Source organism: Canis aureus, chromosome 37, assembly GCF_053574225.1.
Source record: "Canis aureus isolate CA01 chromosome 37, VMU_Caureus_v.1.0, whole genome shotgun sequence".
Classification (NCBI taxonomy): domain Eukaryota; kingdom Metazoa; phylum Chordata; class Mammalia; order Carnivora; family Canidae; genus Canis; species Canis aureus.
In genome coordinates, this window is record NC_135647.1 from 7996533 (window position 1) to 8014723 (window position 18191).

General features: G+C 35.6%; 1 protein-coding gene across 17 annotated transcripts in view; it reads left to right on the plus strand.

Moving 5' to 3' along the window:
* The first annotated feature begins 3420 nt into the window (after window positions 1-3420).
* The window catches only part of LOC144306406 (uncharacterized), a 148945-nt gene continuing 134174 nt past the window's right edge, over window positions 3421-18191 (plus strand). For 15 of the 17 annotated variants that reach the window (XR_013373506.1, XR_013373505.1, XR_013373507.1 and 12 more), the window contains exon 1: window positions 3421-3535. Coding sequence is in view for 1 of the 17 variants with exons in the window: in XM_077885835.1 (XP_077741961.1) it covers window positions 3480-3535 (56 nt within the window). In the remaining 16 variants the exon portion in view is untranslated. The remainder of the gene's footprint in view (window positions 3536-18191) is intronic. The other 2 variants (XR_013373512.1, XR_013373514.1) reach the window with 1 other exon arrangement.

The window sequence follows — 18191 nt, forward strand, 5'->3', positions numbered from 1 at the left end:
TATTATTTATGATAGCCAAGACAAGGAGGCTATGTAAGTATCTATCAAAGGATGAGTGGATAAAGAAAATGTGGTATATATATAGTCTCTCTCTCTCTCTCTCTCTCTCTCTCTCTCTCTCTCACACACACACACACACACACACACAACCCAAAGAATATTATTCAGCCACAAAAAGAAGGAAATCTCTCCATTTGTAATAACTTGAATGGACCATGAGGGCATTATGCTAGGTGAAATAATTCAGACAGAGGAAGAAAAATACCATATAATCTCTCTAATATTAAAGAAAAAAACCCATGAAGTCATAGGTTGAAATTCGTGGTTGTCAGAGGCTGGGGTGTGGAGTGTGTGTAATGGGTAAAGGGGCTCAAAAGGTAAAAACTTCCAGTTATAAAATAAGTCACAGGATATATAAGGCAAAACATGGTGATTATAGCTAATATACTGTATTGTATATTTGAAAGTTGCTGAGATAGATCTTAAAATTTCATCCCAAGGAAAAATGTAACTGAACGTGGTGACAAATATAAACTAGACTTCTTGTGGTTATTATTTCACAATATATACACAAATATTGAATCATTATGTATACTTGAAAGTAACAAAATATTATGTCAGTTATATCTGAATTAAAAATCCCATTTAAAATTGAGAAAAGAATAAAGTACCTAAGAATAAATTTAATAATCTCAAGGAGGTGAAATATCTGTACACTGAAAACTGTGACATGAATGGAAAAAATGAAGACAATAAAATGGAAAGATATTCTGAGCTCATGGATTGGGAAAATAAATACTATTAAAATGTCCACAGTACCCAAAGTGATTGACAGATTCAACACAATCCATATCAAAGTTCAAATGGCATTTTTTTCATAGAAATAAAACAATCTTAAAATATGTAGATCCACAAAAGACCTCAAACACTCAAGATAGAAAAAAGCTAGATGCATCACACTTCATCATTTCAAAGTACATTTAAAAATACACTCATCAAAACAGTATGGAATTGGCATAAATGCACACACACATATTAATGAAACAGAAAGACAGCCTTCAAATAAACTCATGCATATATGGTCAATAAATTTATGATAAAGTGTCAAAGAATATACCATGAGGAAAGGACCATCTATTCAACAAATGGTGTTGGAAACTGGACAGCCATGTGCAAAAGAATTGAATTAGACCTATATCACCATACACAAAAATGAACTCAAAAAATATGTAGAAATTGAAACTTTAAAACTCCTTTTAGCATACAAAATCAAATGCAACAAAAGTAAAAATAAGCATGCATAACTGTATCAAACTAAAAAGCTTCTACATAGTGAATGAAATACTCAACAAAAGGAAAAGTCACACTATTGAATGAGAGAATATATTTATAAATGATATATCTGATAAGGATTTAATATACAAAATATATAAAGTCATACACTCAATAGCAAAAAAATAAATATACCAAGCAAACCTAATAAGGCATTGGCATAGGAACTAAATAGACTTGTTCCCAAAAGTAATAAGTACTAGAGTCAGTATTAAACATCATTTTTCATCTGAGAAATGCAAATTAAAACCACAGTGAGACATGTATTTATCTGTTAAAAGAGCTGTCATCAAATAATAATAGTTGTCTATAATGTGGAAAAAGGGAACACTTCTGCATTGTGTATGGGCATGTTCATTCATTCAACCATTATGGGAAACAGTATGGAGGTACTATAAAAAATTAAAAGTAGAGCTTCCATATGATCCAGGAAATCCTCTTTTGTGTACATATACTCAATGGATATTAAATCATTGTTCAAAGATGTATCTGCAACCCCATGGTCATTGCAGCATTATTTACAAGAGCCAAGGCATGGAAACAGTGTGTTATTGACAGATGAATAGACAAAGGAGATGTACTATGTTATGTGTCTCTATGTGTATACACACATACAAAGTAGAATATTATTCAGGTATTAAAGAAGAAAAGAAATCCTTTCATTTGTGACAACATGGTTGGACCTTGAGGTTATTATGCTAAATAAAAATGTCAGACAGAGAAACATAAATAGTGTACAATCTCACTTATATGCAGAATCTAAAGCCAAACATAGAAATAGAGAACAGATTAGTGGTTGCTAGATATAGGTGCTGAGTGGTGGGGAAATAGCTAAAGGTGGTCAAAAGATACAAACCGCTAGTTATAAGATAAACAAGTTTTGGGGATGTAGTGTTCAACATGCTGACTATAGTTAATAATAGTGTATTTTATATTTCAAAGTTAAGAGAATAGATCTTAAAAGTTTGCATCAGAAGAAAAAAATGTAACTGCGAGTTATTGGATTTAACTAGACTTATTGAGGTAATCATTTTATAATATATACAAATATCAAATAATTATTAATACATTATTAAACTAATACAATGTTATATGTGAATTATATCTCAGTACAACTAGAAAAAAAATTAAGTATCTGACTCCAAGTACCCCACCCCAACAAGAACAAAAGAGCCTTAGAAGATTAGAAATAGAAAGCAGCTTCCTTTAATCAACATATACAAAAATCTGTAGTAATTGGGCTTCAAAGTTAAATGTTGAAGTCTTTCCTCTTGAAATTGAAGATAAAAAATATGTACTAGAATTCCTAGTAATTAAAATAAGGCAATAAAAAGATACAAGGGTAGGAAAAGCAGAAATAAATTTTTTATTAAATGCAAATGCCATAATTTTATAAATAGTAAACTCTGTAGTAAATACATACAGATAAATATCAGGATCGATAAATAAGCTTAGTAAGGTCATTAAATACAAGGTCTATATACAAAAGGTTTTCTATAATAAAAAACCAGAAAGCAAACAAAAATAGCTAGACAAAAATAAGTATATATTATAAGATTATATTTATATAAAGTTCAAGAAACAGAAAAACCCAAAGTATATTATTAAAAGTCATGGTAGTTACTTTTAAGAAACAGAGAAGAGGCATTAGAAGTCCTTCTAACATGCTGGCAATACTCTACTTCCTGATCTAGATGGAGGTTACACAAATGTTCACTTTGTGATAGTTGAGCTATATGTTTACAACTTTTTGTCCACTTATGTTCATGCATGTTAAAACTTAAAATAATAAAATTAAAAAGCCAGATACATCAGTTTATTAAGCGATGGTTTCTATAAACATAATTTATAATATTACATATATATATATATAGTTTTTGCTTCAGAAACATTCAATTATTGGAATGCAATATAAGAAAATAAACAAACATTAATTTATCACCATATAATTCTACTACCAAATTATGTTGAAAACATAAGGCTACAACAATACAAAAACGAACAAGCCTAACATGGACACAGAAGAAGAGAGTGCCAGGAATGATGTCACAAAGATGGCAATGTAGACTGTTTATGACATCATTTCCTCTCAAAAGAACAACTAACAACTACTCATGGACAAGACATCAGTGAGAGAATCCTAGAGCATGAGAGTGAGGCTGAAGCAACCCCTCCACCACGAAGACCTAATAACAATAGAAGGGTAAGAGGAATGGTTACAAGCCGACTGCATTGACTCTCCAAGATGCCAGTAGCTAAGGGGTCTTCCTGGAATCCATAGTTCCCCTGGTGGGAAAAGAGAACCCAATGTAAAAACATTCCCCAAGTATTGTAGGTCATTTCATGGGAGCCCCTATTCCAGTTTGCCCCGTGGGAATAACAGAGGAATCTGCCAGGCTCAGCCACTGGGGATCCCTGATGGAGGAGACAGGAGGGTCTTGCAAACACTGCCACTCAGATCTTGGCAAACTGAGTCCGTACCTACAGAGCCCAGTAGTAGTCCCAACTTGTGTCTTTTCTCACCTAAAGAACTAAATCAGTGGAACAGTCTGACCAGGAAACTCATGGGGTACAGCCTCCTGCAGATCCTCAGAGAGTTTTACTAGTTCTAGAGCATGGTGTACCCATGTCAGTGCAGAAGAGCTAGTCATGGGTATAACCAGTGGGGAGTAAGCATGACTCCTCCTTCTCTGCCCCTGAAGATCTTTTTTAGAAATTTGGGAGTTGCCTCAAGTGGGTCCTCCCAGGTTCACCCAGGCAGGAGAACTAAGTCATAGCCCCATTTGCTACAGAGCATTGCCCCAGTTCCATCTGACATGAAGGGCTGGCATATACCCCCAGAAGCTTTTAAGTTAACAATGTTTGAACTGAAAGGATGGTGGGCAGAACTGACTGTCCTCAGAGAAAATCTAGTTCTTGGCATAGAGGGTTTCCCTTTTATGTTCAGGCAGTGGCATTAATTAATAGCCTCACCCACTGTGGAACATGGCTCCCAGCCCCATCTGACAGGAAAGGCCAATGAAAACACCTGGAAACTGGTACATAACCCAGAAATGCTTAAACCAGGCAAGAGTCATGTGGGCAGATCTGATTATCCCCAGAGCCAAGCCAGTGACCGTGCTCAGCCAGTGGCATGGGTCAGCTTAAATCAAGACCCCAAACAAGGAGCCTTAGTGCCTCAGAAGCTGCTTCTCCTGCTGTAATTAGGCAGGAAAACTAATCCATAGCTCCACTTATGCTGAATACAGAATTTAACTCACCACCAGGGACCTTACAGAATACATGGGAAGCTGCATCACCTATCAAACAGTCATGCTTACAGTGGAACTTAGAAAGTATAGTCCATGGTTTTCCCTGTCTGTAGAGCTAAAACAATGGCTTCACCTGACTAGGACATTCAGTAAACAGTCTTGCCTGTCTTGGGTTCCCAAACAATAAGCCATGCAGCCCCTAGAACCTGATGTGCTGCCCTATTAGGGCATGGAAGTTAATTTATAGTCTGACTTACTGCTGAGTGTAATACCAGTCCTGATCATATGGAAAACTTGAGAAAATCCAGGAAAGTTTGAAGCCCATTCCTGAGCCTCACTTGAGCAGGAGCAAAGCTTGTAGTTTTATACAATTGTTCTCAGAGAGGGGCATACCTCCCCACCTCTCCATCCCTAGCCTCAGAGCTCAAACAATTTTTCTTGTATGAAAATATACCTTAATAGTAGGCCCCAACTGTACAAGGATGGCATATCCAGAAACCCAAACAGAGGTGACTGGTGAAGAACTATCTCTGTGAAAACAAATCTGAAAATTCTGAAAGAGGAGACCACTTACTCAAATGCATAGGTATAATTGTGAGGAATCAAGGATCATGAAAAATCAAGTAAGTATGATAACACTAAAGGAAACTAATAAAATTCTAATAACTGACCCCCAAAATGTGGATATTTAAGAACAAAGAATTCAGAATAATCCTCTATTTAAATAATTCACATGAATTACAAGAACACACAGACAACTAAATGAATTTAGAGAAAAATGCATGAACAAATCAAGAAGTTTAAGAAAAAACAGGAACCATAAAAAAACATACCGAGCCATCCTAGAGCTTAAAAAAATACAATAACTGAACTAAAAAACTTAATAAGGGATTCAAAAGCTGACTTGATAGAAGAATCGGCAATCTAGAAGACAGGACACTTGATTGGAATTGGTCAGAGGAGCAAAAAGGAAAAAAAAAAAAAGAATGAACAAGAGTGAAGAAAGCCTGTGGAACTTATGGGGCAGAAGAGCAATCTGGAAGACAGGACACGATTGACACTGGTCAGAGGAGCAAAAAAGAAAAAAAAGAAGAATGAACAAGAATGAAAGCCTGTGGGACTTATGGGACAGAATGAAAAGAACATTATTTGCATTATAGGAATTCCAAAAAAATGAGAGAGAGGGAAAGATAGTATATTTAAATCAATAATGGCTGAAATGTACCTGGGGAGAGAAATGGACATTCAGATCCAAGAGGCCCAAAGTAACTTTATAGATTGAACCAGAATGGGCCTATAGATAGCATTATTATCTATAATAATAATAATAGTTGTGAAAAATCAATGACAAAGAATTGTGAAAGTAGCAAGATAAAAGAGGTAAGTTAAATATAAAGAACCCCTCATAATTAACAGTGGATATCTCAATAGAAACTTTTCAAGCTAGAAGAGAATGGGATAAGATATTCAAAATATTGAAAAAAAAATCAACCAAGAATACTCTACCCAAGGAAGCTGTCCTTCAGAAATGAAAAAGAGATTGAGATTTTCCTGAATAAACAAAAGCTGAGGGAATTCATTACCATGAGGCATGTTTTATAAGAAATGCTAAAAACAGTTATTTGAGTGGAAATAAAGACACCAATTAACAACATAAAAACATAAGATGACAGTGCAAACCTCCCTGGTAACAGCAAATGTGTAGTCAAAGTTAAATTCTGTAATATGTTAATGGTTGTGCATATTTCAATTACAACTCTAGTTTTAAAAGCAAAGGTAGGAAAAATAATCATAACTATAATAATCTGTGCTAGTTATACAGTATAAAATATATTACATGTAAATTATAACATCAAAAATCTAAAATGTGAGACTAGGAGATGGAAAGCATAAGAATTCCATTGAAATTGTGGTTTCACTCTGTTTATAATAGAATGTTATAATTTCAACATATCTTCTGTAAGTTTCATGTTAGCCCAGGACAAAATCTGTAGTTATTCCACAGATTTTGTATCTGTATGATACAAAAATCAAAGCATATTTATAGCATATCAAAACACACAAAAGACACAGCAGGACAAGAAACAAAGAATAGTGGATCTACAAAACTGAAAGCAATAAAAATGGCAATATGGAGTCTTTACATATCAATAATTACTTTAAATGTAAATAGATTAAATTCTCCAATCAAAAAACATAGAATGGCTCAATGGATTGAAAAAGCCAAGATTCCTATTGACTGAGAGTGAAGGGATCAAAAAAATATTTCAAGCAAACCACCACCCAAACTCAACAAAAGGTAACTGTGTCACACAAAAGAGACTTTAAGCTGAAAATGATAAAAAAGTGACAAAAAGATAAAAACATAATGTTAAAGAAATCAAGAAGATATAACTTTAAATATCTACGCAATTTTTCTATAAGTCTGAATTTATTTCAAAATTAAAATAAAAAAGATATTGCTTAGGCTAAAGAGAATCCATTAGTGAGATGACAAAAGAAATTTATGGAGCCCATGTACCAGGCAGTATCGACATTCAAGAAAGCAATTCTGGTAACTCAGTAGTGGTGGCAATAGAGATAATGTAGATAATGTAGATAGAATTAAGCTGTATTTAGGATATACAACAAACAGGATTTAATGAGAATATAGGGCTTACAGATGGTTATGCCATTCACTGAAATAAAAGAGTAGAGATATCTAGGCTAACAGGAAGTGATGAGTTTCATTTGTACAACATATATGAGGTGCCTTTGGAAGGTCCATAAGGAAAGTTAGGTTAGGCAGTGAAGATTTGCAGTTTTACAGCTCAAGGAAGAGATTAGGACTGAAGATAAACTAAAACAATGAGTATGGGTGAGGTCTTCTAAAAAGGCAAGTGGAAGAGAAAAGCCCAACATATAAAGGTTGGGTGGAAAGGAAAACAAATATATTTGCATTTGAGATGAAACAGAGATGCAGCCACAAGCATACACAGACTAAAAACCATTATATGCAATTTCATGAGAGATTTGAAAATGTAGAGAAAATAGATAATTTTCTAGCAAAATTAAAATTACCAATTATAACTTAGGTTGACCATAACAACAGAACTGTAAAGCCCACTAAGAATCTACTTTCTATTGCAAAAAGGAGCAATGCCTAAGATATTTTTCATAATCAAGTTCTTTCTAACTCCAGAACCAGAAAACTTCTGTTTCTAAGGTCTTAACCTTGGGAACACACTTTATTTGGGGGAAAATGAAAAACTAGGAAATAATGATCACAGAATTAAGAGGAGAACATAAAACATTAATGGTATGGTAACCAACAGAGTCAGGGGAGGACTGACTTATGGCATAGTTTCTGCATTAGTATTCATAGTAAACATTCCCTGCTTGATACTCAGTGATAGTAGTTTTCGATATTTCTAACACTGGATCAAGTCAGAACATGAGGACTGGGACCCTCACACTTATGGCTACTTAATGTGGAACATCTGCAAGGCATTATAGAGAAATGTTGTAGTACATAGATGCAGGACCAGTTATAGTCTTATTTTCTAAGAATCTGCCATAAAAGATTTGGGCCCAAGTGTCTTCAAAAAGTTGAGCTTGTGCTTGGAATAGGGCTAATTCCTCCGTCTCTAATTTGCAAAGCCCTTTGAAGTAAAAATGGTGTCACTGTAAAAGGCAATCTAGTTTAAACTCTCATGGGATTTAGACCTGTGAACCCTGGAAATAGACTCAGTAACAAGTAATAAGAGTTATAACAAAAAAGATTCATTGAGTAAAAGAAGGCTATGAGATATTCAGGCTATGCAGTGGCTGGGATCAATGAGACTGGACAGAGACCATGGGTGACTGTGTGGGACTTTAGACCTGATTTGGAGAGCTATGACAGTCTCCTTTTGCTGATCTTTGCTCTTGGCCACTCTGAAAGCAGAGTTCAGTTTCTGATACTAGATCTTGGGGTGGGGGTGGGAGTTGGACACACAAATGGGTTCTGAAGCTCTTACTTGGTACATAATTTTCTCACTATATTATTCTGGACCAGGACATGAAATTGAAAAAATACTTTAAATGGTGATCAAGAGTGACATCAGCATCATGGTGGTGTAAGATGTTCTTTCTTTTGGTGCACCATTTTAAACAATGAGACATCTATCTGTAAACAAGCATATTTATGCATGTTGTAGGATCTAGCATCATATGCCAAGGGACCTGAGAATAGTCTTACCTACATATAAATCTGGTAACAAGTAGACAGACCTTGGCACCAGCTGTAGATCAAACAGAGCAAGCTAACCAGCTCTAGTCCCCTTTGGCATGTTGGGGAAAGACCTGGAGTGTGCTGACCTGGGCAGATACCTACAAACAAGACAGAATTTATAGAAGTGTGGCCTTCCTAAGATTATATATGTACCCCCATGTGTTTTCTATCTGTGTGTATTCATATTTATATTTATATTTATTTTTATTTATATCTGTATCTATGAATGAGTTTGGATATAGTAGAAATGGTAAGAGGATTTTCCCTGTACTGCCACCTCCATCAAGTGAACATTGCACGAGGCTGACCTATCAGAGGTGATCTCTCCCACAGGGAAAAGGAGAGAACTAAATGAGTACCTAGCTACCTAGTTGTGTGACCCATGTTGGAAAAACCGATCTCTCTCTAGCAGCACCCAGAACACTAAGGTGGAACCTCTATGACTGAGTAGGGGTGGGTAGAAGTTTGGGAAAGATTAGAATATCAAAGGATATTTTAAAAGGTACAGTTCCTGTTGATTGCAGTTAGGACTTCAGCACAGACTACACTCATGGGCCTCTGGGAGTACCACACCCAAGGAACTCCCCAGTGAGTTCACAGGAACTCCCGATGGCCCAAGAGCTAAACCCATACCTCCATGGCCAATTTCTTGTGTGCACCACCCACTGCAGTGGGAGCAAGTCTGGTGTACTGAATGCTGTCAGAAAGACACAATATCCATGGATAATAGAGAAATCACAAACTTTAGCCATATCACTCCCTTCTAGAAAACCAAGAAGGTTGAGAAAATTCAAGATATACAATATCAATTAGAAGTATATTCAATCTGAAAGCATCTAGTAAAGATTTAAAAGGTGTCTAGTACTTCAAATGTAAATGCAGCAACAGAAAACTATGAAAAACAGTAAAAAAAGAAATCAATAAAATCAAGGAAACTTGTCATTACCAAAAGATAGCAATAATTAAATGATCAAGTTCAGGGACATGGAATTATGTGATTTAGTTGATAAGAAAATCAGAATGCTTTTGTGAAAATTCAATGAACTACAAGGAAACTCAGGCAGACAATTCACTGAAATCAGAAAAAATGAATAAAATGATGTATTTGTCAAAGAGATATATTTGTTAAAAAGAACCAAACAAATTCTGGAGCTAAAGAATTTAATGAATGAAATATAAAATTCAATAGATAGAATCTGCAGCAGACTAGAGCAAATGAAAGACAAAATAAGTGAGTCAGAAAATAAGACGTTTGAAGTAACCCAAAGGAGAACAAATAAAAAGAATGAGAAAGAATGGAAAAAACCATCTCTGTAATCTACAGATTCCAATAGAAGAACAAATACTAGAAAAAAAGGAGATTTCAGAAGAAATAGGAAGGTAAATTATTTAGAAAAAATAACTGACAACTTTTTCCAAGCTCACAGAGGAACTTGGACAACTACTGCTGCTGCCCTGAAATTTGCCCTCCATCCCACATCAAGGCTCTGGCTCATTCTGATTAGAGTGGGGGGTGATAATGATGCCTTAAGCTCCATCCTGTGCCAGAGTTGTCCCTTGGGTCCCAGTTCATAGCACTGAATATACTTCCAGGGCTTTGCCCTGCTATTCTCTTCCCAGTATTCCAGGTTCCATCACATCACTGTGATGATGATCATTGGATCATTGGATGTCATTGGAGTCATGCTGCTATTTTGTGACTGTCTCCTGGGATCAGAAATGAGACTTTGACCCCAAATCCCAGGCTGTGCTATTGTACTGTGCCTTCTAAGCTGAACTCCACTGTACTTTGTCCTCCCAGGGCCCAGGCCTTTGCTCTATCTTTCCTTCCCCTTGCCAGAGTCACTGGGTATCAGTAGTGAGCTGCTGATATCCAAGTATTGGTACCATGGGATATCTAAACACTAGACACCAGTACCACAACTTCAGCAAAAGACTTGTGCTCCAGGACCCAGGTGCTATGGTAGTTCTGTGCCAGATTCTAGAATCCTGGCTCCAATACTGTTGTGAGCCCTCTCAATGCCAGCACACTACACACCAGGTACCATGAAAGATCTGCCTGGCTAGAAATTCTGTCCACAGGGGCAGAAAAAAAAAAAAAGGAACAGAAAGTATACAGCCATTGTTACTCTGAAGATCTCAATAGCTCTACCTGCTACTACCATCTACAGATCCTCTGTAGTCATAAATACAGAAAAGCTTTACATTCAGACAAACATCAACCTCAGCTGATAGAGTGGAATGGAGAATCTGCCACTGTGCCTTCTCAGGAACTAAAGACATGAAAGTGGTGCTCTTATGGCCATTGCTAGGTGAAAGTCTTTACTCACTGCAGCCAGGCTAAAGATACTGGGTTGGGATCCCTGGGTGGCGCAGCGGTTTAGTGCCTGCCTTTGGCCCAGGGCGCGATCCTGGAGACCCGGGATCGAATCCCACGTCAGGCTCCCGGTGCATGGAGCCTGCTTCTCCCTCTGCCTGTGTCTCTGCCTCTCTCTCTCTCTTTCTGTGTGTGACTATCATAAATAAAGAAATAAAATTAAAAAAAAAAGATACTGAGAGAGGTGAATGCACCCTTAGATGTGCAGACATCAAATACAAAGCCATTAGAAAAGAAAAAGTCAAGGAAACATGATATGAGCAAAGAAACAAAATAATATTCCAGTAAATGATCCCAAAGAAATAGAGATTTTATATTATGAGAGTCCCAGAAGTAGAAATGAGGAAGAAAGGGAAGGAAAATTCATTCAAAGAAAGAACAGCTGGAATTTTCCCAAATCTTAGAAGGGATATGGCCATCTAGGTACAGGAAGCTAAAAGATCCTCAGATTCAACCCAAGAGATCTTCACGGAGACACATTATAATCAAGTTCTCAGAAATCAAAAGACAAAGAAGTTTGAAAGGAACAAAATAAAAAAATATTTTATACAAGAGAATCCCAATAAGGCTATAAAGCAGATTTCTCAGCAAATACCTTGAAGGACAGGAGAGAGTAGTATAATATATTCAAAATGAACAAATTTTTTTAAAAAGTCAACAAAGTATATTTTACCTAGCAAAGTAGTCATTCAGAAATGACAGAAAAATAAAGACCTTCCCAGATAAACAAAAGTTGAGGAAATTTATTACCACTAGACCTGCACCATGAGGATTATTAAAGGGAAATCTTCAAGCAAATACAAAAGTATAATAATCAGTAAAGTGAAAATATATAGAAGTGTAAAATTCACTGGTAAAGGCAAATATGTAGTCAAGTTCAAAATAGTTTAATACTGTCATTGGCAGCATTTAAATCAATCTGAAATCAAAATAGAGGTTGAGACAAAAATGTCGAAAATAAGTATAAGAGCTACTATATTATTAGTTAATGGGCACACAATATGAAAATGTAAATTCAGAAATCACCATATTGTGGGAAGGTTAAAAGTAATGTATAGAAATCACTTATGCAATAGAAAGTGTTATTAGTTTAAAATAGAAGTTATATCTATAAGACATATTATAAAAGCCTCATGATAACCACAGAACAAAAATCTATAATATGTACAGAAACAACAGAAAGAACCAAGGCATACCACTACAATAAATATCATCAATTCACAAAGAAAGGTAGCAAGAATAGAAGGAAATAAGAAACTACAAGATATAAGAAAACAGTAAAATGGTAATAGTAAATTCTTAACATAAGTACTTTAAATGTAAATGTTTTAATTCTATAATTAAATTCAGACACCGAGTGGCTGAATGAATGAAAAAGAAACAAAATACAACTATATGCTGCCTACAAGAGATTCTTTTAAGTTTAAAGACACTCACGGGCTGAAAGTTAAGGGATTAAAAAAAGATATTTCAGCCATATGGAAACCAAAAGAACACAGGGGTAGCTCTACTCATATCAGACAAAATAGACTTTAAGTCAAAATGTAGGACAAGAAAGAAAGTCATTACATATTGATAAAGGGATCAATTCATCAGGAAGATAAAATGATTCTAAACATATAAGCACCTAAATATATTTAAAAATTGTTAACAGATGTGAAGCAAAAAATAGCAATGCAATAATAGCAAGGGATTTCAACACACTACTTCCAAGAATGGATATTATTCAGGTAGAAAATCAATAAGGAAATAATGGAGTTGGATGACATTTTAGACTAAATAGACCTAAGAGATATGTATGTGCAAATATTTCTACCCAATAGCAACAGTATCCATTCTCAAGCACACAGGGACATCCTCCAGTACAGTTTACATGATGGGTCATGAAATATGTCCTAGCAAATGTAAGAAGGTTGAAATCACACCAAGTATCTTTTTCAGACCACAATGCAATGAAATGAGAAATCAATAACAGGAGGAAAATGGGTCCCTGCACAATATCACTTTCTCTTAGAAAGAGCACAGAAGAAGAATTTTGCAAAGCACCAGGCCTATACATAAGGGTATTTGTTTACTAATTTTAGGGCATGTGCTGGATGGGCAGGGATCTGTAGGAAATTTCTCTGGGAACAGAATAACTGTTTGGTGGAATTTTTATTGCTCTTCATCCTGCATAGGTGCCCTGATGCTAGTAGGAGCCAATTCTGATGCTTTTCATCTAACTTGTTAGCACCACTCACTCTGCCCTGGCATTCTCCTGTGGACCAACCTTGTTCACCCACCTGCCCTAGCAGAAACTCCTCCAACACAGCTCCTGCCTTGCCATACATGGTGAATAGCATTGATAGGGACTGGTGCCCTTTTAAATTCACTCCTGCTATAGTTAGGAGGGGACCAATCCTGCCCACCAGCATGTTTATAATAATCACAGCTGAGTCTTGAAGCCAGCCGTACTGGGAGGATGACAATCCCAGACAGAAGCACTCCCACAGAAGGTACAGCTGAGCCTCTCATCTAGATGTGCCAGAGGCAAGCCCCACACACCAGCATGCACACAGTAGTTGTGGCCAGGCATTTCAGTCAGCTGGGCCAGGGTCCAGCCCCACCCAACTGTGTGCCAGCAGCAGTTATGGCCCAGTTACAAAAGGAGGGTGCATGCAGCCCATGCAGGAGACACCCATAGAGGCTGACCCTGGTGACCATCAGGGATTACACTATTGGACCCAACAGGACACCTTCTATGTAAAGCCATACCCTTCAAGAATAGGAGATCTATCTAGCAAATAAAAATAGTTAGACAACAAGGGAGAGAAATATTTTCCAAATGAAATAAGGTTAAACTCCAGAAAAAAAACTAAACAAAATGGACAAAAGCATTCTATGTGGTAATAAGTTCAAAGTACTGATAAAGATATCGAGCAGTCTTGAGAGAAGAGTGAATAAGCTCAATGAAAACTTCAAAGATATGGAAAATATTTTTTAAAATTCAGAGCTAATGAATACAATAATTGAAATAAAAAATACACAAGAGGGAATCAACAGATTAGATGAAGTGGAAGAAATGTGATCTGGAGGACGGGGTAGTGTACATCATCAAGCTGACAAAAGAAAAGAGAATTTTTAAAAATGAGGATATGTTAAGAGACCTCTGAGACAATATCAACTATATTAATATTCACATTTTAGGTTACCCCAAAGGAAAACAGACACAGGGGCAGAAAACTTATTTGAAGAAATAATAGTTGAAAATTTCTCTAACCTGGGGAGGGAAACAGAACATCTAAGTCTAGGAAGCTCAGAAACGCACAAAAAAGGATGCACCCAGAGATCTTCATTCAAGACACATAATAACTAAAATGTCAAAAATTAAAAATAAAGAAAATCTTAAAAGTAGCAAAAGAATCCATCAATAGATAAATGGATAAAGAATATGTATGGTATATATACAATATACACACACATTTTATATCTAAAATGGAATATTATTCAGTCATAATAGAAAATAAAAGATTGCCTTTTGTGACAACATATTTTAACCTTGAGGGGTTTTTGCTAAGTGAAATAAGTCAGGGAAAGACATATATCATATGATTTCACTTATATGTGAAAAAGAAAACAAGAACCAATGAACAAAAAGCAAAAGCTGAACCATAAATACAGAGAACAATGTTTGCCAGAGAGTGGGGGGTGGTAGAGGGATGGGGAAAATTAGAGAAGGGGAGTGAGAGATTCAGGCTTCCAGCCATGGAATGAATAATTTATGAGATAAATGGTATTGCATAGGGAATAGAGTCACTGGTACTGTAATAGTATTGTATGATGAAATGTGGTAACTAGTGAGCACAGCATAATGTAACAGCAACAAAAAAGCAGCAAGAGAAAAGTAAATTGTTATATACAAGGGAAATTCATAAAGTTATCAGCTGATTTTTCAGCAGAATTTTTCTAGGCCAAAAGGGAGTGGCCTAATATATTCAAAGTGCTGAAAGGAAAACACCTATGACTAAGAATATGGACTTGGCAAGTTTATGATTCAGATTGGAGAGATAGAACTTCCCAGACAATCAAAGTTAAAGAAGTTCATCACCACTAAACTGGCCTTACAAGAATGTTAAAAGACTTCTTTAGGGGCACCTGGGTGGCTCAGTTATTTAAGCATCTGACTCAATTTCAGCTCAGGTCATAATCTCAGAATTGTGAGATGGAGCCCTCTATTGGGCTCCACACTAGGTGAGGACTCTGCTTGAGATTCTGTCCTTCTCCCTTTTCTCCTCACCCTGCTCACATGCTCTCTCTCTAAAATAAATAAATAAATCTTAAGGAAAGACTTCTTTAAGCAGAAGATAAAGATAAAGTCATAGTAAAAGAAAATTATTTTTTAAAAAAAATCATTGGTAGAAGCAAATATATAGTAATGGTAGTAGATCAGGGTCTCCTGGGTGGCTCAGTGGTTGAGTAACTGCTTTTGGCTCAGATTGGGATCCCAGAGTCCTGGGATTGAGTGTCATATCAGGCTCCTCACAGGGAGTCTGCTTTTCTGTCTGCCTATGTCTCTGTCTCTCTCTCTGTATCTCTCATGAATAAATAAAATCTTTTTAAAAATGGTAGTAGATCAATCGTTTATAAAGCAAATTTGAAGGCTAGATGACAAAAGTAGTAAAATCAATTATATTTAAAGTAATTATATTTACAATAATAATAGGGGGATATGTGAAATAAAAATGTAAAATAAAATATCAAATACATAAAATACACTGGAGGAAGTAAAAATATAGTGCTTTTAGAATGGGTTTGAACTTACAGACCATCAACTTAATATAGACTGCTATATATATAGGGTGTTATATAAGAACTTCATGGTAATTAGAAATAAAAAGTCTACAATAGATATGTAATAAATTTTAAAAAGCATAGCATTGAAGGAGGTCATGAAATTAAATGGAGGGAGCAAGAGGAGAAGAATAAAAAGCTACAAAACAACCAAAAAGTAATTAACTAGAAGTCAATAAGTACATATCTACTAATAATTACTTTATTTTTTTAATTTTTTTAAAATTTTTATTATTTATGATAGTCACAGAGAGAGAGAGGCGCAGAGACACAGGCAGAGGGAGAAGCAGGCTCCATGCACCGGGAGCCCGATGTGGGATTCAATCCCGGGTCTCCAGGATCGCGCCCTGGGCCAAGGGCAGGCGCCAAACCACTGCGCCACCCAGGGATCCCCTAATTACTTTATTTTTAAAAAAAGATTTAAATATTCATGAGAGAGAGAGAGAGAGAGGCTGAGACACAGGCAGAGGGAGAAGCAGGCTCCATGCAGGGAGTCCAACGTGGGATTCAATCTTGGGTCTCCAGGATAATACCCTGGGTAGAAGCTGGTGCTAAACAGCTGAGCCACCCAGGCTGCTCCTAATAATTACTTTAAATGTAAATACTCTAATCAAAAGCCATGGCAGGCCTGAATAGATAAACATAAAAGACCCATCTATATACTGGGATTATTTTAGAACTAAAGATACAGATTGAAAATAAAGGAATGGAAAAAATATTCCATATAAACGGGAATTAAAAAAAAAGCTGGGGGCAGCCCAGGTGGCTGTACAAGGCTGTCATAGCCTAATTTTATCAATGGATAGATCATTCAGAAAGATAAATAAGGAAACTGCAGTTTTGATCAGATGGATCTAACAGATTAGATACATCTAAACACATTAGATCAGATGGATTTAACAAGTGTATATAGAACATTCCATCCAAAAACAGCAGAATACACATTCTTTTCAAGTGCACGTGGAGAGCTCTTCAATATAAATTACATATTGGGGCCATAAAATAAGTCTCAATAAACTTAAGAAAACTGAAATCATATTAAGCATTATTTTTTACTACAGTATAAAACTAGAAATCAATCACACACAAAAAACTGGCAATGGTACAAACACATGGAGGCTAAACTCATATACAATGAATTGGTGAAGAAAGAAATTGAAGAGGAAGTAAAAAAATACCTTAAAGCAAATAAAAATGGACACAGAGCAGGATGCTGGATTCATCACGAAAGTAGGAGAGAGAGAAGTCAATTAAATCAGAAAGAAGAAAAGTTATAACCAACACTAAAGAAATATAACAGGTTATAAAAGACTACACAATAAATTATATACCAAAAAAATAAATAAACCTTATACCAACCAATCAGACAACCTAAAAGAAATTTATAAATTCCTAGAAATATATAATATTCCAAGAGTCAATTGGGAAGAAATAAAAAATATGAACAGATTAATCACCAGAATAAAGTTTAATTATTAATAAAAAGCACATATATAAGTCAATGCCAGATGACTTTATAGGTGAATTCTATTAAATATTTAAAGAAAAGTTAAAATCCATCATTCTCAAACTATTTCAAAAATGAAGGAATGCTTCCAAATTCATTTACTATACCATCATCACCCTGATACTGAAAGCATGCAAGGACACTACAAAAAAAAAAATTAAAAAGCAATTCCCCTGAGGAACAGAGATGAAAATATCCACAATAAAAAATTAGCAATTTGAATTCAACAATACAGTAAAACAATCATGTACCACAATCAAATGGGATTTATAGCAATGATGCAAGGATGGTTCAATATCTGCAAATCAATCAACATGATATACCGCATTAACAAACTGAAAGATTAACACTATATAATCATCTCAATGAATGTAGAAAAACATTTGACAAATTTAACGCCCATACATGATAAAAAATTCTTAACAAAGTGTATATAGAGGAAAAATATCTCCAAACAATAAAGGGATATATGACAAACCCACAGAGCTAGCTAGCATCATATCACTGGTAAGAAGCTTTTCTTCCAAGATAGGAACAAGACAATGATGTCTACAGTCACCACTTTAATATAGTACTGAAGTCATACCTGCAACAGTCAGATAAGAAATAAAATGCACCATAATTGCTAAGGAAGAAGTAAAA